General features: G+C 40.8%; 1 protein-coding gene across 1 annotated transcript in view; it reads right to left on the bottom strand.

Annotated features, from left to right (window-relative positions):
• Positions 1-362: 362 nt before the first annotated feature.
• Positions 363-22,612, bottom strand: part of LOC140134126 (uncharacterized) — a 58,207-nt gene continuing 35,957 nt past the window's right edge. The window contains exons 22-29 of the mRNA XM_072154757.1: positions 21,882-21,917; positions 16,242-16,286; positions 16,120-16,152; positions 10,524-10,670; positions 8,679-8,733; positions 3,262-3,450; positions 3,044-3,121; positions 363-1,582 (exon numbers count right to left, since the gene is read on the bottom strand). Of these exons, the coding sequence (XP_072010858.1) occupies positions 1,392-1,582; positions 3,044-3,121; positions 3,262-3,450; positions 8,679-8,733; positions 10,524-10,670; positions 16,120-16,152; positions 16,242-16,286; positions 21,882-21,917 (774 nt within the window). The 3' untranslated portion in view covers positions 363-1,391. The remainder of the gene's footprint in view (positions 1,583-3,043; positions 3,122-3,261; positions 3,451-8,678; positions 8,734-10,523; positions 10,671-16,119; positions 16,153-16,241; positions 16,287-21,881; positions 21,918-22,612) is intronic.

The raw sequence follows: 22,612 nt of genomic DNA, 5'->3' as shown, positions 1-22,612 counted from the left end.
AAAAGCGGCACTCACCGATCACACGCAGGAAAGCTTTATTGTAGAAGGAATCAGGACAAGGGTGATGCACGCCACGGAAGGCGACGGGCACCTTCTGTGGCGTGCATCACTCCTGTCCTGATTCCTTCCACAATAAAGCTTTCCTGCATGTGATCGGTGAGTGACGCTTTTTATTTTTATGGATGTTGGATAGTCTTCTGTTGTGAAGCTTGGACGTGCACCCCGCAGCCGTACTTGTTTGTTTGCCGGTCTTCATGTATAGCTGTTGCTGTCGGATCTGGACTTTGCTGTTTGCCTGTGTTCAGGTGGTGCCAGTCACTTGGTCTTTTTGGTTCCTATTGGCCAACAATTTATGAGCTGTAAAAACTTTGTAAAAATGGCTATGTTTGTGGTACTGGCATCATACATGTCACTATGTTTTGCAACTGGGGTGCGCAAGTAGGGTACCGCCCCACTGTCAAATAAATGGATAATAACTTGGCACTCCACAATGAGGCAAATAAGTGTTATATTTATTTATACATATTATGTAGCCAACCAAACAAATGTTCAATGTTTTGATCCCTATAGGACCTTTATCAGGCACATATTGCATTGAATCAGAGGTGTTGGAGCAGTATGTTATCACGAGAAATAAGCAAAGAGTGGGAGATTAGGTGGTGTGCCCCAAGGAGCATTCTTCTCCAGCGGTGCACATCGTTTTGTCTCTCTGCTTATTCATAGCGGTATTATACCGCTTCCATACCTCTGATACAATGCAGTCTGTGACTGATGAAGGTCATATAGGGACCGAAACGTTGCACATACAGTTATGTATATGGTATTGTCTGACTATTGGTCACAGTTATGTGATACGGTAAATATTAAAATGTATCATTTATTATGGGCGGCACTGTTTTATTACATTCATCACATTCTTTAATGTTTTCAGGGTTTTTTAGTTGGGGAAAACAGAACAGCAGCAAATAAAATTCCCTGCCTTTGCATTTTCTGCCAATGCCAGTCAATAAAAGTTCCTAAGATCTTTAATGTGTGCTAATATAAAAATTAGGGGAAAATGCCAGAATTTCATTATGAAGGCTTTTTTTTCACATTAAGTTAACATTAACTTCTTCAAGATACCAGACATTAAATTATCAGCTCTGATCTAAGGTCCCCAGAGCATGTCAGACATATAAAATATATAAATATTTCTCCTATGACAAAAATGAATATGCAGCTATAAAAAGTATACAACTACTGTAATAAGAACATACTACTGTCTGCCTTACACTAGAAATGCAAGACATGAAGACGTCAGTGCAAGATGTACCATATTAAATGTGCTCTACAAACCCTCTGTTGTACATTGTAACATGTCACATAGTTCCATAATAAAGTCCTCAAGCTTATCAAAAGTTTGGTCCTTTTCTAAAAGGGTCATCCCTAACTCCGTATGCAGAAAGACATGAAGACAAGTCACAAACTCCAGGAGTTCCGGGAAATCCACGCTTTCCTGGAGTTCCAGTTGCTCCATTTTTTCCTGGATTTCCTGGAGGTCCAACCATTGCTTCTCCATTCCGTCCATTAGCTCCAGGTAGTCCTGCAAGGTATATGTAGAAATCAGTTGTTTTTAAATTGAAAAATTGAATCAGTATGCAAATTAAAATTTTTATAACATAAAATGATAAACTTCTTCAGCACAGTTTTCAATTCACATTTGCAAGAAAGCCATTACCATGATTACTAAACTAACTTTTAAAGAGGTGGTGCTGCCACAATTTCCCTTTTCTTTATATAGCCTTTCAGTGAGAGAGTAGAGAAACTTAGAAATTGGAGGGGGGGGGGATTATTTAGATTTTGAACTTCAACCCAGTGAATTACAAATTTGAATGCAGGTCATGAATGGAGATAATGGAATATTAATGGAATATTAACCCCTATCTTTTTTTTTTATTTTTTTACAGTGGTCATTTACCCCGGCAGGACATAGCCATTTTGTAGCTTAAAGGGAACCTGTCATCTGAAATTGTCCTGATTAACCATTACCCAAAAATTTTCCAAAAGATTAAAGAGAAAACCCATCTTAAAATTTGTTTTGCAATTTTTCCCACATACAGAGACATCCCACATGTGGCTTTAAGTTATGGGCGCACAGTGAGGCGCAGAAGGGAAGGACTGTAAGGGAAGGCTGTTAGTTACAGCTGACACTGAAATCCACACTGCATCCGATATATTGGACGCCAGGTGCTAAGTTACAGTGCTCAACGTCCAATGTATAAGATGCAGAGTGTTAACAGGTTAAATATACTTCTTTTGATGCAACACCTTTCTACGGAGCTGTGTCAGAAGAACATTTCAGGACATAGAGTCTTGCTAGTGCCGGTACGCACAACACACCAAACACTAACAAAAACCGCAGTCAAACATGTTTGACCCCGGTGTCTAAGCAGATACTGGAGGAGCGTGCTTCCTATGTCAACCTAACCTCGCAAAAATGATCACAGTTTCTAAATTGCACTTGAATTTTGTTTTAACTCCATGAAACACTGAAAGAGTTAACAAATCTCATAATTGTTGTTGTATATATGTTGAGGGGTGTAGTTTCTATAGTGGGGAGATTTATAGGGTTTTACTATTATTGAGGTATCTCTAAGTCACTTGAAAATTGAGTTGTCCCACAGAATGTGAGCTGTGGCAATTATTCTGATAACTTTAAAACTCTAAACTTTAAAAATTGAGAATTTATTTGAATTTTTTCAAAATTTTCGTATTTTTCAGAATGTAAAGAAAAACTTATCACTAAGATTATTTCAACTTACATGAAGTAAAATGTGTCACGAGAAAACAATCCCAATATCACCTGGATATGTTAAAGGGCTGCAAACTCCTAACCAATTATTCCAAAACATTATAATGCGTCAGATTCAAAAATATAGTCTTTAAGCTAAAAGCAAGTGTTGATGATAAGAGGCCATAAATGCCATAGGCTCATGCACTGGGGCATGGAATAATTTATAAGGTAGTAGAGATTTTGTTTTGTCCCCTGAAAACATTTATTTACCTGGAGCTCCAGGTGGCCCTCGTTCACCAATACCATGTTCTCCTTTAGAACCTTTATCTCCTTTTGGCCCTTTATCTCCTGTAATATATATGAAGTTATTATGGATTTTTAATATTCTTTAGAGGCTTAAATATAAACTAGATGCAACATACACAGGTACATTGTGAAATTTGGTTATTACCAGTAAATCATTGATAATAAACTCAGTATAATTTTACCTTTCATTCCTTGTGGTCCTGGTAATCCCTGTATCCCTGGATAGCCAGATCTGCCTACCCTTCCTGGGTACCCAGGTGCTCCTCTGTCACCTGGTTTTCCTTGAATACCTGGTGTCCCTGGTAACCCTGGCTTTCCCTCACAAGGTGGACATCTTGGGCTAATGTTATGAAGTAGAGCAGGTAACTGTTCTATAAAGTGAATATGTAGTTATTGACAAAAACATAAAAGGACAGTCTGTGTAAGACAAGCTTTACTTTTTACAGCTTATATATATAATATCCATCTTTATTACATTAAGTCTCTGTGTATATATAATAGCTAAAGGGGTTTGCCCATGAAAGGAACTCAAATTTTAATCCCCTAGAGATGTTCAAGAGTGTGGACTCTCTAAGCAGACATTTCATGATTCCTCTGTTCTATGAGATGCTGCATGCTGACAATGTTCGTAGGTTATTAAGGTACATTGTTTATATACACTTTTAATTAGCTTCTGAACATTCCACTAGTATCTGACACATAGAATAAGAGAGATGAGACAGATCAGAGATGATGATGATGAGATGAATATAACACACAATGACACACTTCAGCTCTGCCAGCTCACCTATAACACACACAAAGTCAGCTCTGCTATATGCCTCCCTCCCAGATAAAGACTTTATATGTCTGTAGGGGCAGGAGGCAGAGAGCACTGCAGCTGTGCATACAAGAGAAGCTATTCATGAGAAGAATCCGTCCATATTCAGAAGATTTACACTAGGATCCAGGGACAATCCCAATTGTAAACACCAGGACTAATAGAGACATGTTGGTTATTATCATTGAAATTCTGTATTTTTGTTAATAACTGTGTAGTGTATTTGTAGTTTTAGGTGACTATAGTTGTATATATACATGGAGAGTTGCTTGTATTATTTCTTGTACACCTTGTGCCAAGTCTTATTATCAGTTTTGCTGGACGGAGCTAGGCTTTCTACTATGATGTTTCCTTTCCAACCCACACTGATTCTCTATTTTTCTGTAGCGGATCCCCTGGGCTGCAGCTTGGAATATACTTTACAGCAGTAGTAGCTATTGATAAACAGATTGGATATGGAGGTGGGTACCAGACTAACAGGGATATATCAATCGCTGTGTAAATGTGATGACCTAATGTGGTCTTGTAATTGGTAACCCAATATAATCACGCACCTAATGTGTTTAAATCCAGAACAACTGCATTGCAGGGGAGATTGGACAAACACTGAAAACTAATATCGAGATTAAAATTAACCGGTTAAGGACCGGGCCCTTTCCCGTTTTTTCATTTCCATTTTTCACTCCCCACATTCAAAAATCTATAACTTTTTTATTTTTACACGTTAAAAGCTATGTGACGGCTCGTTTTTTGCGTAACAAATTGCACTTCATAGTGACCACATTGAATATTCCATGCCATGTACTGGGAAGTGGGAAAAAAAATCCAAATGCAGTGAAAATGGTGAAAAAACGCATTTGTGTCGTATTCTTGTGGGCTTGGATATTACGGCTTTCACTTCACGCCACAAATGATGCATCTAATTTATTCTTTGGGTCAGTACGATTACAGGGATACCAAATTTGTATAGGTTTTATAATGTTTTCATACATTTACAAAAATTAAAACCTCATGAACAAATTTTTTTTTATTTTGCCGTCTTCTTGTGCTTATAACTTTTCCATACTTCGTTGTATGTAGTTGAGGGTGGTGTCATCTTTTGCGACTTTTGATGATGTTTTCAATGATATTATTTTTAGGACTGTACGACCTTTTGATCACTTTTTATAGAATTTTAAATTTTTTTTTAAATGGCAAAAAAGTGCCAGTTTTGACTTTGGACGCGATTTTCCGTTACGGGGTTAAACACAGTGAAAAACCGTTATTATATTTTGATAGATCGGGCATTTTCGGATGCGGCGATACCTAATGTGTTCATGATTTTTACTGTTTATTTATATTTATATCAGTTCTAGGGAAAGGGGGGTGATTTGAATTTTTAGGGTTTTTTTATTATAATTTTTTTTTTACTTTTTTTAATTTTTATTTTTACTGTTTTTCAGACTCCCTAGGGTACTTTAACCCTAGGTTGTCTGATCGATCCTACCATATACTGCCATACTACAGTATGGCAGTATATGTGGATTTTACTCCTCATACATTACAATGTGCTGATGTGCACATTGTAATGAATGTGTTAACCCGAAGTTGTCTGATCGATCCTACCATATACTGCCATACTACAGTATGGCAGTATATGTGGATTTTACTCCTCATACATTACAATGTGCTGATGTGCACATTGTAATGAATGTGTTAACCCGAAGTAGCTTCGGGTCTTCGTGAGACCCGAAGCTACCATGGCGACGGATCGCCGCTCCCCGATGACGTCACGGGGAGCGGCGATCCTTGGAAAGATGGCGGCGCCCATGCGCCGCCATCTGTTTGAAGCCGCCAGCAGCTTTGCCGGCGGCGATCAGCAAGAAAACACCCGGTGCCGGCACCGATCGCGGGTGTTACCGGTAAGCCTTTGCTGCAATATGCAGCAGAGACTTACCGGCTATGGAGAGGGAGCGGCGATCCTTGGAAAGATGGCGGCGCCCATGCGCCGCCATCAGTTTGAAGCCGCCAGCAGCTTTGCCGGCGGCAATGAGCAAGAAAACACCCGGTGCCGGCACCGATCGCGGGTGTTACCGGTAAGCCTTTGCTGCAATATGCAGCAGAGACTTACCGGCTATGGAGAGGGCTCGGCCCGCGAGCCCTCTCCATGCATCGGAACGCGACCACCGTCGTGAATACACGGCGGGCGGTCGCGAACCGGTTAAATCTTTATTGGTGAAGAATGCAAACATATAAAAATATACAAGTGACAGCAAACTGACACTAATATATGGATAAAAATTGTGTACATAGTTTACAGAAGAGCAAGCAAGTGAAATGGTACAAATACAAAAGCGGGACTGCCCGGACAAGATGGAGGGAGAATGGTACTGTGTATGCAAATGGAGCTAGGCCTAAGGTGTATACTACACCAGGAGTGTTTTATCTATGGACCAATCTATTGGTAACCAAATATTAATGGCCAAGACCGGGACAAATTAAATATTATAAGCGAAGTAGACAAACAGGTGAATAGCCAGCTCCTACCACAAGCCACGTGGTTATATATAGGAGAGGACATAAGCCATGTGAGGAGGCTATATACAGGAGAGGATACACACCATGTGAGGGGTTATATACAGGAGAGAACACAAGCCATGTGAGGGGGTTATATGCAGGGGTGGACACAAGCCATGTGAGGGGTTATATACAGGAGAGGACACAAGCCACGTGAGGGGTTATATACAGGAGACGACACAAGCCATGTGAGGGGGTTATATACAGGAGAGGACACAAGCCATGTGAGGGGGTTATATACAGGAGAGAACACAAGCCATGTGAGGGGGTTATATGCAGGAGTGGACACAAGCCATGTGAGGGGTTATATACAGGAGAGGACACAAGCCACATGAGGGGTTATATACAGGAGTGGACACAAGCCATGTGAGGGGTTTATATACAGGAGAGAACACAAGCCATGTGAGGGGGTTATATGCAGGAGTGGACACAAGCCATGTGAGGGGTTATATACAGGAGAGGACACAAGCCACGTGAGGGGTTATATACAGGAGACGATACAAGCCATGTGAGGGGGTTATATACAGGAGAGGACACAAGCCATGTGAGGGGGATATATGCAGGAGAGGACACAAGCCATGTGAGGGGTTGTATACAGGAGAGGACACAAGCCATGTGAGGGGTTATATACAGGAGAGGCCACAAGCCATGTGAGGGGGTTATATGCAGGAGAGGACACAAGCCATGTGATGGGGTTATATACAGGAGTGGACACAAGCCATGTGAGGGGGTTATATACAGGAGAGGACACAAGCCATGTTAGGGGTTATATACAGGAGAGGACACACGCCATGTGAGGGGGTTATATGCAGGAGAGGACAAAAGCCATGTGAGGGGGTTATATACAGGAGAGAACACAAACCATGTGATGGGGTTATATACAGGAGAGGATACAAACCATGTGAGGGCTTACATGCAGGAGTGGACACTACTGTTAATTTGGGATTTGAGGCTGCCTAATTAAACAGCTGTTAACACTTGCATTTACAAAACGCAACTGTTAACCATCGTTAAAACTGTTTAATAAGGGAAATCTCATCTGTTACAATGCTTTTTGAAACACATGCGTTAAACGCGACGTGTGACTGCACCCTCAGAAGTAACCAATAAATAAAAAAATGTAATGCAAAAATTTCTGAATTTCGGACAACCCCTTTAATACTTAAACAGTCTCCAAAAGGATTCTGAAGGACAGTTATAGGAGTCTTTTAAAGGCTCCCAGCCATCATGGCAACCAATCGGTGCCCTCCAATGAAATCAAGGGGGGGGAGGGGTGAGGAACAGCCATGTGAGTGAATGGCCCCCATATGAAGCACTGTTAGACCTATATGCAGGCACTGACCTCAACAGTTACAGGAATAAGTCAGCTGAGTAAAACTAATGCTTATGTAGAGGACTCAGACTTTGAGTCCTCTCCATAATCTCCTTCTCAATAATTGCAAATATATGTTGGACAATTATATTCAGACTGTAACAGGTGATATAACAAGTGACGTAACAAGATACCAGTGAGCCCTGATGTGAACTTTGGATCTAGCCTCCCATATACCTAAAATTCTTCTGCCACCCCCATCCCGCACATTATACTGAAAAATGCACATATATGCTACACCGACATTTACTCACAGCACCATACTTATACACCTTATATGTAGTGTCCAGCAGCCTCCCATATTAAGAAACTGTCTTGCAACCTCCCTCTTTAATAAGATGTTCAGTTGCTGCCCCCACTCAATGAAATGTCCAGCAGCAGCCCCTACTCAATGAAATGTCCAACAGCAGCCCCCACTCAATGAAATGTCCAACAGCAGCTCCCACTCAATGAAATGTCCAGCAGCAGCCCCACCTCAATGAAATGTCCAGCAGCAGCCCCCACCTCAATGAAATGTTTTATACATATTATACTGTACAATGTGCAGCGTAATCTGTATATCATGGTGCACATCCTTCATTTTTAAGTGTGTCAAGTTGGATGTCAGGGCCTCCTGACACTGCGGGCTCCATAGCAGCTGCTATGGCTGCTACCGATGTAGTCACTCCCCTGCCGCTGGATATGACATATCTTGAGGAAAATTTTAGAGTAGAACTGTTCTAGTTGCCCATGGCAACCAATCAGAGCTCAGCTTTCATTTCCCCACAGATGTTTATAAAAGCTGAGCTTTTACCTTAGAAACTTGATGATAAATCTCCCCCATTGAGTTTAGATAAAACTTTAGAACTTACCACGTATTAGATTGCTGCACAATTTCAGGACATGGTCGTCAGTCATTGATTTACCCTAGGGAAAAAAAGTTTTTTTCTGCTCTTTTAGGGTCTCTCTGTACAGGTAGACAGCATGAACATTGCCCTTATAGCAAATTGTCAAATAATAATTGCTGTTAAAAGCAGAATAAAATTCACCAATATACCTTAAAAGTATACATTTTTTCAAATTTGTTCACTCTTGACTGTTTGTTTTGTGTATAATGCCTGACCTGGATGTGAGAAATCTCACTGGCCTAGGCATCCAGAGGGTCTTATATCAGGCATGGAAAGAGATCCTCTCTCACTGGAAACGAACCTCACTCCCTACTGTTATAAAACTGAATGAATAATATTATGGGACTAGAATATGGGGTTTGTTTGAAAAGAAAAACCACCAAGAAATTTGAGACGATCTGGGGTCACTGGCTGGCAACCCTTCTAGCCATTAAGCAAAAATTGTCACTGTTTGTTAGCTAAACTGATGGATTGATAAAGGCAACAAAAATGCTTGCATCTTAATGGAATACCATGCATCTCCTGATGTATCCATAGGTACAACTAGAATATGTTATGAGACCCAATATCCTTGATGCTTGAAATTTATGCCAGACCTAGGATGGGGTAAATGGGGGGGGGGGGGGAGTTCATATGGTTAGACAGGGCTGTTACCTTATTGCTCCCGGCTGCATCCGGTGTGAGCATGCCTATTGCTCTCACAACTCTCGGTTGCATCCAGTGAATATGCTAATACCTGCTTTCTTTAGTGCTCTCCTCTCCAGAGAATGAAAAGCTGTTACCAATAGGGGACTCTTATCCTGTTTTTTTTTTTTTTACAAAGTGATCAGAATTTCTTAATAAAGTGTACTAGAACGGTGTTTACAACACTCCATCCACATAATATGAAAAATTATCTCAAAAGGACAGATATACTTAAGGTTGACAATAAATACAAGTCTTGGTGTCAACGTGTCAAGGCTCGGGGTCAGTGAACCCCATGGACCACCGTGGACGATGACACAAGCCGACACCTGGGACCAAAATCTAAGTGGCACCTGATCACCAGAGCCCGCCGCAAAGCAGGTTGATCTTGCTGCAGTAGTAGTACCACCAGGTCGTTGCACAGGCGCGAGTTGTCCGCGGTGGCAGCCAAGGTCTAGGTACGGTCGGGGACAATGTTGGCAGGCGGGGACAGGCAATAGGTTGATGCAGCCGGCAGAGGTTCAAGGTCAGAGATGAAGCAAGAGGTCAGGGCAGGCAGCTGAGGAGGGTAGTAAGGAACTGAACTGGGGTCACAAAGGGAAAATACAATAACAGCGCAGGGCATCAGATGAAGCTTTGGAAGGGTGTGCAGGGAGAGGCAGGGTTAAATAGAATTCTGGGTAATGCCAGCTCCATCTTCTGAAAAAATCTTCTGAAGTTGGCACACATGTGCCCTAGAAGACGGGGACGCCCACAGCCAAGGACCCGGAAGCAGGAGCGAGGATGTGTGAGTAGTGGCTGCACAGAGCTGGGGCACACGGAGGCACACGGGTGAGCCCGCGACCTAAGACGTGAGTCGCGGGACCACCCGTGACAGAACGTAAATGACTTATGAAAAGATTTATAAACCCTTCATTTTAACAATTATTTCAAATTAGATTCTAGAATATTAAACCTAAAAAAACCTATAATTTTACGGTTTAGATTTACAAAAAGATCATGACTTTATTAAAGCTAATAAATAATTTTTTTTAAATGCTTTAATAAAATCATTACTGTTATTGAGATTCTAGAATATGTAGTTTTTAATTACCAATTTTAACAAAACAAATTGGATCTACTGACCGGTTTTCCGGGAATACCAGGAAAGCCAGATCTTCCTTGTGGACCTGTCTCTCCTGGAATACCACGAGGCCCTGGGGATCCTTGTGTACCAGCTTCACCTTTTTTGCCCTCTGGTCCCTTTTCACCATAGTCTCCACCTTCTCCTTTCTGAAAATAACAATAATATCAAAATATTACTGAAGGAACATTACAGAAACACAAATACAATTAGTAATAAAACTATGTATGGTATATTTACCCTGAAAAATATGTTAACTCATCATTAAAACCTTTGAACCAAGTGAAGCCAAGAAAGTCTCAATTACAGTTCAATTACAGTAACACAAGCATTGTAGTAAAATGTACACAACACTTAAAAAATACTACAAGCGTTTAATGAGGATTAGCAGACTAACAATTCTAGAGACACCCAGAGTATAAAACTAATAATACTGGAGAACCCCAGTGAAAACAAATATTGGAGACCCCATAGCATACAATAATACTGGAGACCCCATAGAAGACAATACTAAACTAAAAAATAATTGTCACGGCAGGACAGCAGGAACGCAGAGGAGCACTGGAGTGAAGACACCGCTGGGCTGGAACCCTGGAAGGCACGGCAGAAGCACAGGAAGGCAGCAGGTCACCACTGGGCTAGAACCTTGGAAGGCACAGCAGGAGCACAGTCGTACGGGAACTGACGGCAGGATACGGACCACCGGACATGGACTACCGTATACGGGCCACCGGACACGGGACCTCTGGATACACACAGGAACGGGACTTCGGGATACACACAGGAACGGGACCTCGGGATACACACAGGAACCGGACCTCGGGATGCACACAGGAACGGGACCTTGGGATACACATAGGAATGGGACCTCGGGATACACCCAGGAACGGAACCTCGGGATACACACAGGAACGGGACCTCGGGATACACACAGGAACGGGACCTTGGGATACACACAGGAACGGGACCTCTGGATACACGCAGGAACAGGACCTCGGGATACACACACGAACGGGACCTCGGGATACACACAGGAGGCTTTCACTTCAGTGGGAAGACTTGAAGATCCGGCAGGGAGTGAAGGGGGCCGCAGGGCTATATAGGAAACCCAGAAGTGACCAGCGCCAATGGGAAGGACACTGGCCCTTTAAGTTCTGAGAAGTCAGCGCGCACGTGCCTTAGCAGCGGGAGCGTGTGGCCTGGAAGACAGGAGGCCTGCGCAACCAGGAGCCAGGATAGGCAAGTCCGGGGATGGGGCAGACACCCCGCCACAGAGAGGAGCACAGGTGTGCCCGCGTTCCGTGACTAGGATCGCGGAGACACCTGTGACAATAATAATACTGGAGACCTGCAGAGCATAAAACTACTAATGCTGGAGACCCCCAAAGCAGACAAATACTGGAAACCCACAGACCTGACAAATGCTGGAGACCTCATAGCAGATAATAATACCGGAGACCCTATAGCAGACTAGCAATACTAGAGACCCCCAAAAGTATAAAACTAATAATACTGGAGAACCCCAGAGAAAACAAATATTGGAGACCCCGTAGCATACAATAATACTGAAGACCCCATAGAAGACAATACTAAACTAAAAATGTATAATACTGGAGACCCCAGAGCAGACAGTAATACTGGAGCCTTCATAGCAGTTAATAATACTGAAGACCCCATCGCAGACTAACAATACTTGAGACCCCAGACCAGACAATAATACTGGAGACCACATAGAAGGAAATACTGGAAACCCTAGAGCATAAAATTAATAATACTGGAGACCCTAGGCCTAGAGCATAAAATTAATAATACTGCAGACCCCTGAGCAGACAAAAAAAAATCATCTCCTTTCCTAGGTTTCTTCTCCTCCCTGCTCCACACAATAGCTTCTTCACTGGTTGTATCAGGACCCGAAGCAGAACTGCGCCAGGATCAGGAGAGTACTCTGGAGGAGTACAGTACAGTTCACAAGTACTTAGCACTCCTGGGTCCTCTCCTGCGGGTGCTCTGCAGTTGGTACTGACCTTGATGCATTCAAGCAGTGTCCAGATTGAGGACACAGAGCATTTCGTAATCTGTGTGCGCTATATAAATAAAGAATTATTATTTAGTTGAGATGAATGTGTGCTTCACTTGTATGTACATGCTCAGAAGTGAAGCTCCTCTGCTATACATCATAGGAATAAGGCACTGGGAAAGAATACATGAATACTCAGGAAAACAGAACTGTGGAGTCAGAGTCAGTGACCATATTGGTGGAAGTCACATTAGGCTGAAGTCAGATTTGGAGCTGAAGTTTAGAAAATTAAGGAGTCAGAGTTGGAGGTATGGCTAACCAACTCTACAGCCCTGTGTACAACAGGTTGCAACATGCTCATAGAAGACTTGTGTCACGTTTTGTTATATTATGACAATACTCTGATTCTGTATCTGTAGCATTCTTGCAAGTCCTGCAAGTCCATACCACTTTTGAAAATGATGGCATGGGAGTGGCTCCAGGTGCGTGGCAGTTTAGTAAAGCCTCAGGAGACCAGCAACTTCTGTGCAAAGCTACCCTCTGGCTGTCAATGACATGGCCTGACAATGAACAGGCCATGTTGCCGCTTTCACAAGCTGTATGGCCGTGCAAGGAAGCAGATCTGAAGGACTACTAGGGGTATGGGGTAGCCTTAGCCCCACTAGCTCACAGAAAACACTCTACTTGCAAAGGCTACTCAGGGCATAATTTGCAAATAAGCACATTAAAGTTTAAAAAACAATAGGCAGGTTTACTAGGTAAGATAAAAACTTACATGGTTGAGACAAACATCAGGAATCCACCTCTGGATTGACTTTTAAAAATAGATTCCATATTTAGATTTTCTCTAAAGGATATCTGCCATCAGGATCAAAGATTGTAAAGAAAGCACACTTACTGTACATGAAGGCGTGTGCCGTCTGTGGCAGGATCAGTTCTTCTTTTAGCTTCTTATGTCTTTTTTAGGCTCATAAGCCACATGGCACATGGTGAAGCGCGGAAGGGAAGGAGCCATTGAGGTTTTGATGGGCAGAATAGTTTTCAGGTGCCATGATGTGTTTGTAGAGCCCCTGAGGCTGCGTCCACACATGGCATTTTGGTTGCATTTTAAAACGCAATCCAAAGGCTCTACCTGCGATCACATGTTGAGGTAAGATTGCATTTCATTTGCGTTCAGTTAATGTGTTGGAAACACAATGGGGCACATTTACTAAGGGTCCGACCACCGCATTTTTTACCGTTTTGCCCTGAATTGCCCCAGGTTTTTGGCGCACGCGATCGGATTGTGGCACATCGGCTTTCATGTGACACAAATCGGGGGGCGTGGACGTCAGACAACCCGACTGATTCAGACAAACTGCGGAATTTAAAAACCAAATTGTGTTGCAAGATCAGCACTTACATGCACCGGGAAGAAGAAGGTTAACTCCGGTGGACCTCAGCGGGGGAAGAGACAAATGCAGGAAATTGGACACACGATCTTAGTGAATCGCGGCAGACCCGAGTCCTCTTCCGACATTCCGGATCGGCGCTGTCAACGGGACGGGTAAGTTAATCTTCCCCAATGTTACCAAAATATGTTATCACGACTGGAGCCTTTGGATCCAAACACAACCAAAATCCCACTTGTGAAAGTGGCCTCAGGTACCACAAACCTTTACCCCAGAGAATTTGTAAACTTTTATCATATTATTTATAGGGGGAATTTTAACTCCTTGCCACTAATGGGCTTTTTCCATTTTACTTTTTGTTTATTGCTCCCTACTTTCAGAAATCAACAACTTTTTTATTTTTCAGTGTACAGGGCTATGTGAGGGCTTGTTTTCTGCGTAACAAATTATACTTCCTAGTGATAGTACTTTATATTCCATCCCTTATACTGGGAAGTGGAAATACAATTCAAAATGCTGTAAAATTGACAAGAATTCTGTTTTTACATCTTTCACTGTACACTCCAAATAGCATCTCTAATATATTCTTTGGTTCGGTATGATCACAGGGATACCAAATTTATATAGGTTTTATTAGGTGTTAATAGATTTTACTAAAAATGAAAACTTTTTGTACCCCACAAAAATTATTACTTTTACCATATTTTTACTTCAATAACTTTTTCATACTTAGGAGTACGGAGTCGGCTAAGGTGTCATTTTTTCAGGCATTTACAAGAGAAACCGCTCCATATATCTATCCTAAGTGTGTACACTGGTCTATACTTCAGAGTCTCTCACACTCATAATCATCCACGTACAAAAGGTAACTTAGACCACCGTAAGGATCAATATACTTTATAGTTATGCAATACAAAAGACACACATTTGGCATGGGTACTTCACTCCTCTTCGGTTATGACATTCCGTATTCCGTATTAAAAGTCCACACTTAGGCTTCAATGGCTTCCACTGAGACGCCTAATGCCTGGTGAGTCCTGTGACGTTTCGGTGGGAGTTCCTCCTTCCTCAGACATGCTTCTGGGGCATTTTAATGAATTTTATTTTTTATTTATTTTTAATTTTTTGTGTTTTTTTTTTTGTACTTAGCTTTTTCAATACTATTATATGAACAAGGGATCATGAGATCTCTAGTTCATACTAAAATACAGCAATAACCATGTATTTCAGTGCATTAAATGTGTCAGCCTATGCATCAGCATAGGCTGACAGACAGCTACTCGGTCCAGCCCCTGGCCTTCATTAGGTTCCCGGATGCCCGGATTTGAATGCAATGCGATGGCAGGGTGTCGGGAGGAGAGAAGGGAGCCCCCTCCCTCTGCAGGTATGTAGATCCCTCGGTTACTACACTGACCGCGGGATCTAACGAGTTAACAGCTGATCTGTTAGAGCAGGGTCCCGGCTGTCATATGACAGCCGTGGGAACTGCTCCTCCCTGCACGGGGGACCCGTGACCATCGGAGCCCCCCGACCTAGCCTAAGGACCCTTTGTGACCAACGGAGAAATCCGTATGGGTGGTCACTAAGGGGTTTAAATACCAATCTTAAAAAATAACCCTTAATGGATCTCATCATACACTCAAAACTATCATAGTTAATTATGCCAATTTATATAGTGCTACTATATACACTATCAAGTACCTAGTGAACAAATCAAGATCAATTAATAGTGGCATTTTGCCAGAACCTAAAGCCAGGTAGAAAGCGTTGACACAAAGAATGTTAAATACAAAACTTTAACTTGCTTGTTAAATGTGTTTTCCAGGATCAGGAATTCTTTATAAAACAATCCCAACAGAGTGTAAAAATTACAAACGCTCTAACTCACCTCTCTCTAGAGCTTCGCTTCTGTGCCGAAATGCCCATCATCCCCAGTCTCTGTTTGTATACATAGGCTCAGCAATAATCTAAGTATGACAGTTGCACACCAGCTATAGCCGGCAGCTACTCTATCCAAACAAAGGCTGGCGGTGACATGCAGGGCCATACTAAACCAGAGAGAGGCTAGTAGAATAGCACATATGTTATTTTTAGATTCTCCTGGGACCTACGTAAAAAAAAAAATCCTGGAGAACCCCTTTGCAGTTTGTTAAATCTATAATATGGAGAATAAAATACACTAAATCATACCTCTCCTTTGGCTCCTTTGCTTCCTTCTTCACCCTTAATTGTGTATGTAAAATAAAAATGAATTAAACTAATTATATGTATTATATACGTCTAAGCATTCTGTGCAAATGCAATTTGTTTACCCTTATTCCTGGTGATCCAGGTTGACCGCCTTCACCCTTCTCCCCCTGCAAAGAAATGGATAGCATAGAAATTTGAATTAATGGGATTTTTCCCATTGAGGAATATTGGTGGTAATACTCCAACTGGCAAATAGCTTAAAATATAAAGGAACCTAAAGGAGAAGGAAACAGCAGAAAACTGGATAGAAACTTTTTTCTTGAAAAAAGTATATGACAAAGTTTACTATTATCACCTGCACTAATAGATAGCAAATAGAACCAGGATTGCAAAGATGTCTTTCTGCCTTTTCTGTTCATTTGCATTACAATAAAATTGTGTGTCTCAACTTACCTTGTACCCTGATAAAATCCTGTCCCAGGTTTCAATGCATTTACAAAAAAACACATGACTTGTCTTAGCTGCTCACTCATTCCTCATCTTTAAGCCCCACCTTTGTGCTCCTGAGCAACTCCTCCCTCCTGCTCTTTCACTTACTGAAGGACCGAGCTCAAAGCATGGTAAGCTGACATCAGTGGGGGAGGAGTTGTACAAAAGCACAAAGGTGATGGCTGAGAGTCGAGGAGTGAGTGAGCAGCATGGACAAGGCATGTGATTTTGTCATGGTGCAAGCAGGGCCGGCGTTAGGGAAGGCAACGTGGGCATTTACCCAGGGCCCCCTGAAAGAGGAGAATTTCTTCTTTAACCCCTTAAGGACGCAGCCATTTTGTAGCTTAAGGCTCAGCCCGATTTTTTGGATTCTGACTTGCTTCGCTTTATATGGTTATAACTTTTGAACACTGTTACTTATCAAAACAATTCTGAGATTGTTTTTTCCCCACATGTTGTACTTCATTTTATTGGTAAATTTTGGCAGATAAGTTTTGCGTTTATTTACAAAAAAAAAGAAAATATGATAAATTTTTTGAAAAATTTGCCATTTTTGAAATTCTAAATCATTGCGTTTTCAGGCAGATAGATTTACCACCTAAATAAGTTGCTGAATAACATTTCCCATTTGTCTACTTTACATTTTCATAATTTCTGAAATGTCTGGATAATTTATTTTGATGTCACGCGGCTTACAAATAGAATATCGCTTTTCCGGATTTTCAGAATTGACTATTTTGGGGATAAATACAGTTTTGAATGAAATTTTACATATTTAGCATCAAAACCCCCTATATAATCTACCCATTTTCAAATCTGCACCCCTCCAGCTATCAGAAACAGCTTTTACGAAGATTGTTAACCCCTTGAGATCTTCATAGTAATTGAATCAAAATGGAGGTGAAATTTAGAATGGTCATATTGTTCCCTTATACGTTCATTTAGCACTAAAATTTACACATTTCCAAAATATAAAAAGAGAAAACCCGCCATACAATTTGTTCTGCAATTTCTCCTGAGTACAAAGACCCCCCACATGTGGCTGTGACTTGTTTTATGGGGGCACAGCGAGGTGCAGAAGGGAAGGAGGGCGCTGCAGCTGCCAGGATTTTAGTTTCCTCATTGGCCCCTTTTGAAGGCTATAAAATTTTCGCTTTTTCGTTATTTGGGCCATGTGACGGCATTTTTTTTGCGGGATGAGATGCTTCTTCCATTGTTACCATTTTGGGGTTGGTATCACCTATTGTTGAAAATTTAGGAACTTTTTTTGAGGGCAGGAGTAGAAAAGCATCAATTCTGTACTGGATTTTTTACTTTTTGGTGTTCACCGTATAGACTAATAATCATGTTATCTTTATTCTATGAGTTGATACGATTACGGGGATACCAGACATGAATATATTTTCTTACGTTTTACTAAATTTGTCAAACAAAACCCTAATGTGGGGAAAAATCTATCATTTATGTATTGCCGTCTTCCAAGTGGCATAACATTTTTACTAACATAACGTTACTTTTTTGGCTACGGAGCTGGTTGATGGCTTGTTTTTTGCGGGACATGTTGTACTTTGCACCAGTATCATGTCTGAGTACATATGGTTTTTTGATCGCATTTTATAGCATTTTTTGTGGGATTGAAAAGGTAAAAATCATAATTTTTGGAGGGTTTATAACAGTTTTTTTTTACGGCGTTTATCGTGGGGGTTAAATAATGATTTACTTTTATTCTACGGATTGTTACGGACGCGGTGATACTATATATGTGGTGTTTGTGTTATGATTTAGACCTTTTTTTTAGTTATATGTCTCTTTATATGTTTTGGGGGTTTGGGGCATTTTTAGTGATTTATGACTTTATTTTTTTTATTGAATAACTTTTTTTTTTTTACTTTTTCACTTTTATACCATGGGACATGAACAAGCAATCATCTGATTGCTTCTTCATGATAATATTCTGCAATACTGATGTATTGCAGAGTATTATCAGTGTCAGCCTATACACTTGCATAGGCTGGCACTGTGCCAGTAAGATGACGTCACAGACGCCATCTTACCGGCAATTCTTGCAAGTAACTCTGGGGTCCAGATCGGACCCCAGAGTTGCTATAGCAACGATCGGCGCCCCCCGAAAACGGTTCGGGGGGGCGATCGTGGGGGAAAGACCCCCCAGATGCATGTTAGATGCCGCGGTCGCGCTGACCGCGGCATTTAACGGGTTAAGTACCCGCGATCGGAGACAACTCCGATCGCGGGTGTTACACTGGGGTGCCGGCTATTAGAGTGTACCCCCATTTCAGATTCTTAGTGGCACGCTGCTGCACCTCACAGATAATGGAAATATTCACTTTATATGTTTCTACATTTTGATAAGGGATAATATCAACTAATGTTTTTAACCCTTTCCTATTCTTTTTTTTTTTTTGCAAAAATTGAGCGATACGATGAACATTCGATCCTCTTCGCTTAATGTGGCTACATGTTAACACTGCAACCCAGAACATGTCCATAAAGTTATATGTAAAACCAAAAACACCCACATGTTCTCATGAATAAAGTTTTTATTTCACACCATCCTCCATTATTTATACCTATGTTATGACGCATTGCACAGCTAATACAATGGCACACATCTAAAAGTGGCTTTTGTTATCTCATTTGCTTGGTTTATGGATTTAACGTTCCCTTTGCTGCATATTTTGGTGAATATGCACATGTGGGGTATGTATGATCTCCTCACAGCTGGCTGTTTTAGGAAAGTATATTTTCTTTATATAAGTATTCTGGATTCATGCATATTTTAGAGGAAATTTTGAAGTTTCTATTGCTGTTTGCTGTAAAGTTGCATGCTGGTGGTAGTGTGTATGAATCAAAAAGTTATTCTTATTTACATGGTGATTTCTGAAAAAAAATTTATTTTGACAGTATAGGAGCTTTTTATTTTGTGTTATATATTTTTAAACTCATTTGTGGATAGCAACCAAATATGTCATTTTTTTAGTATTTTTGGGAGTGTAAATTATTGGTGTTGTGTATTGTGGTATATATGAATCTGCTCACTTTGTGTTATCATTTTTAACTCCCTATTTGTGCGTAAACCTCCACTTCGATGTGAGTTTTATGTAAAAATGTACGTTATCAAGGTATTTTCAATGCACTTTTTGTTTAATAATTTGTGTTTTTCACAAAGTTACATGAGGGTGGTCTGGGCTGTCAACTGTTAATTAAGGCAAATGCATCGCCTGGTTGTCTGCTTTAAAAAATAAAAAGGTTTTAGGGGCACCTTTACTTTTTAACCTGTTTTATTGCTATATTTTGCAGGTTGTGACTGTCTTAAAATTTGTAGCTGAAAAGCAGATATTTAGTTATTTCAGTTTTAGTGATTTTATGATGATTTATTCATGTGAACATATCAATATGAGGTATTTGTGAACTCTGTGGGGGATATTTATCATAAGCTGGCGCCCTGCCGCTGCAAATTCGCAGCCCGATACATCAAGAGGCTTCTGCCTCTTCATGTATCGGGCTGCCAGCAGCGCAGCGTGTACCCTACGGCAGGCAGGGCCTGGCGTTGAAAAAAGCACAGTATGAAAAGTCGCCAGCAGCAGCGAGTGCGCAGGCGCGGGGACAGTAACGCCTTGCGCTGACCCACTCCTGTCCAGCCGCGCCCTCCGCTCGGCCGGCCACGCCCCCACTTCACGTCCCTTTACGCCCCACTGGCGTGAAGGTGGCGGATTGGGGAAAATAATCGCAAAAGCTAGCAATAAGCTAGCATTTGCGATTATTTCAGGGCCTCTGCGCCACTGGCGGTGCGCAGAGGTCCTGATAAATATCCCCCTATATGTCCATCTATAACATTTAGGAGATGTGAAGGTAAATATTTTCTGTTTGGAGCACATTTTTTGCCATCAAAGTCAAATTTTAAGTATTTTTTATAAAATGTTTCCGTTTTAATCAAAATTTGATGTAGGCGCCTATGCCTATACAGGCAGTCCCCGGGTTACATACAAGATAGGGTCTGGAGGTTTGTTCTTAAGTTGAATTTGTATGTAAGTCGAAACTGTATATTTTATAATGGAAGTTCTAGACAATTTTTTTTCTTTTGCCCCAGTGACAACTGGAGTTTCAAAATTTTTGGTGTAATTGGACCAAGAATTATCAATAAAGCTTCATTACAGACACCTTACAGCTGATTATTGCAGTCTGGGACTATAGTAAAGCATCCAGAGAGCTTCACCAGAGGTCACAGTGGGTAGAGGGGTCTGTCTGTAACTATGGGTTGTCTGTAAGTCGGGTGTCCTTAAGTAGGGGACCACCTGTAAACTCTTTAATGCAATTTTGAAAATTGTGCAAATGTTTGCTTTCAGAAAATATGTGGTTTGTTGCGGTCTATATCATATCTACTATATATAACATCTACTTTATAATTATAATAATAATTGATCATTTTTTACATTTATATTGCGCACACAGATTACACAGCTCTACACAGAGCTTCCCAGATCAGTCCCTGTTCCCATGGGGCTCACAATCTAATCAACCTACCAGTATGTTTTGGAGTGTGGGAAGAAACCCACCCAAACACAGTGAGAACATACAAATTCTTTGCAGATGTTGACCCTGGGACTTAAACCCAGGTCCCCAACGCTGCAAAGCTCTAGTGTTAACCACTGAGCCACTGTGCTGACATCAATCTCCCCATCATCTATCTCCTATAAAATTCTGTTTTACCATACTAAAGGTAGCATCTTACTGACTGTGACTGGTAATAAAATAGTTTAATTTTGGGGCCCCACTTTTAGTTTTTCCCAGGGCTCCACTTTGTCTCAAACCAGCTCTTAGTGCAAGGTAAGTTAAAACACACAATCATATTGCAATGCAAATGTACAGAAAAGGCAGAAAGACATCTTTGCAATCCAGCTGTAATGGGCTTCTGCAACCTGTCTTTAGTGAAAATGAGGTCAAGGTTTTTATGCTTTAAAATTTTTTTAGAGATATAGCCATTTTTAATGGTTATTTTGTAGTATTATTGTTGAAATAGTATTTTTTTTAACTTTGTATTGTTGAAACTTTGTAACATATCTTATCAGAGCAAAATGGCACTTTCACCAAATACTTATTATCATCCATCCTTTTTTCCTGTAAAGACCAGAAGCTCCTCATATGTACATTTTGTATTACAGAAATCATGTAGATGTATTGAAGGCAAAGCCACCTACACTTTTTGTGTGCAATGGCAGTAGGTTAACTAGTCCAATATTTTACAAATAAGTTACCTGATCCCCTTTCATTCCATCATCTCCGCTCTCTCCCTGTAACACAGATGATTACATTATTATAAAAAATAATAATACACACCCCACCTAAAAAAACATCAACCTCCAGTGGTTTGACTCTCCAATCAATTAAAATAAAATTAAAAAAGGCCAACACACTAATTTTTGTAAAGAGTGGGTACTTTATTCGCCCAAGTGCTACTTTTTCAATCCTATTCAGAATCCTTTCTAAAGCAATATGGTAAGAATACAATGGTGTAATCCACTTAATTTGGTCGATTAAAAAATTAAATGCGTTAAAACCATATGGGCTAAATGTGGAGTTTTCCTTCACACCGAGGCCCTTTTTCATTTTTGTGTTTCCATTTTTTACTCCCCACCTTCAAAAATCTATAACTTTTTTATTTTTGCATGTAAAGAGCTGTGTGAGGGCTTGTTTTCTGCATAACAATTGTACTTCATAATGACGGTACTGGGAAGTGGGAAAAAAAATTCCAAATACTGTGAAAATGGTGAAAAACGCATTTGCACCATTTTCTTGTGGCCATGGATTTTACTGTTTTTACTGTACACCCAAAATTACATGTCTACTTTATTCTTTGGGTCGGTACAATCACTGGGATGCCAAATTTGTATAGGTTTTATAATGTTTTCATACATTTCAAAAAATTAAAACCTCCTGTTTCTTCATTTTGCCATCTTCTGGTGCTAATAACTTTTTCATACTTCCG

This window comes from Engystomops pustulosus, chromosome 5 (genome assembly GCF_040894005.1).
Source record: "Engystomops pustulosus chromosome 5, aEngPut4.maternal, whole genome shotgun sequence".
In the NCBI taxonomy this organism is placed as follows: domain Eukaryota; kingdom Metazoa; phylum Chordata; class Amphibia; order Anura; family Leptodactylidae; genus Engystomops; species Engystomops pustulosus.
Note: the sequence above shows the minus strand (reverse complement) of the source record. Positions and strands in the feature narration are given on the sequence as shown.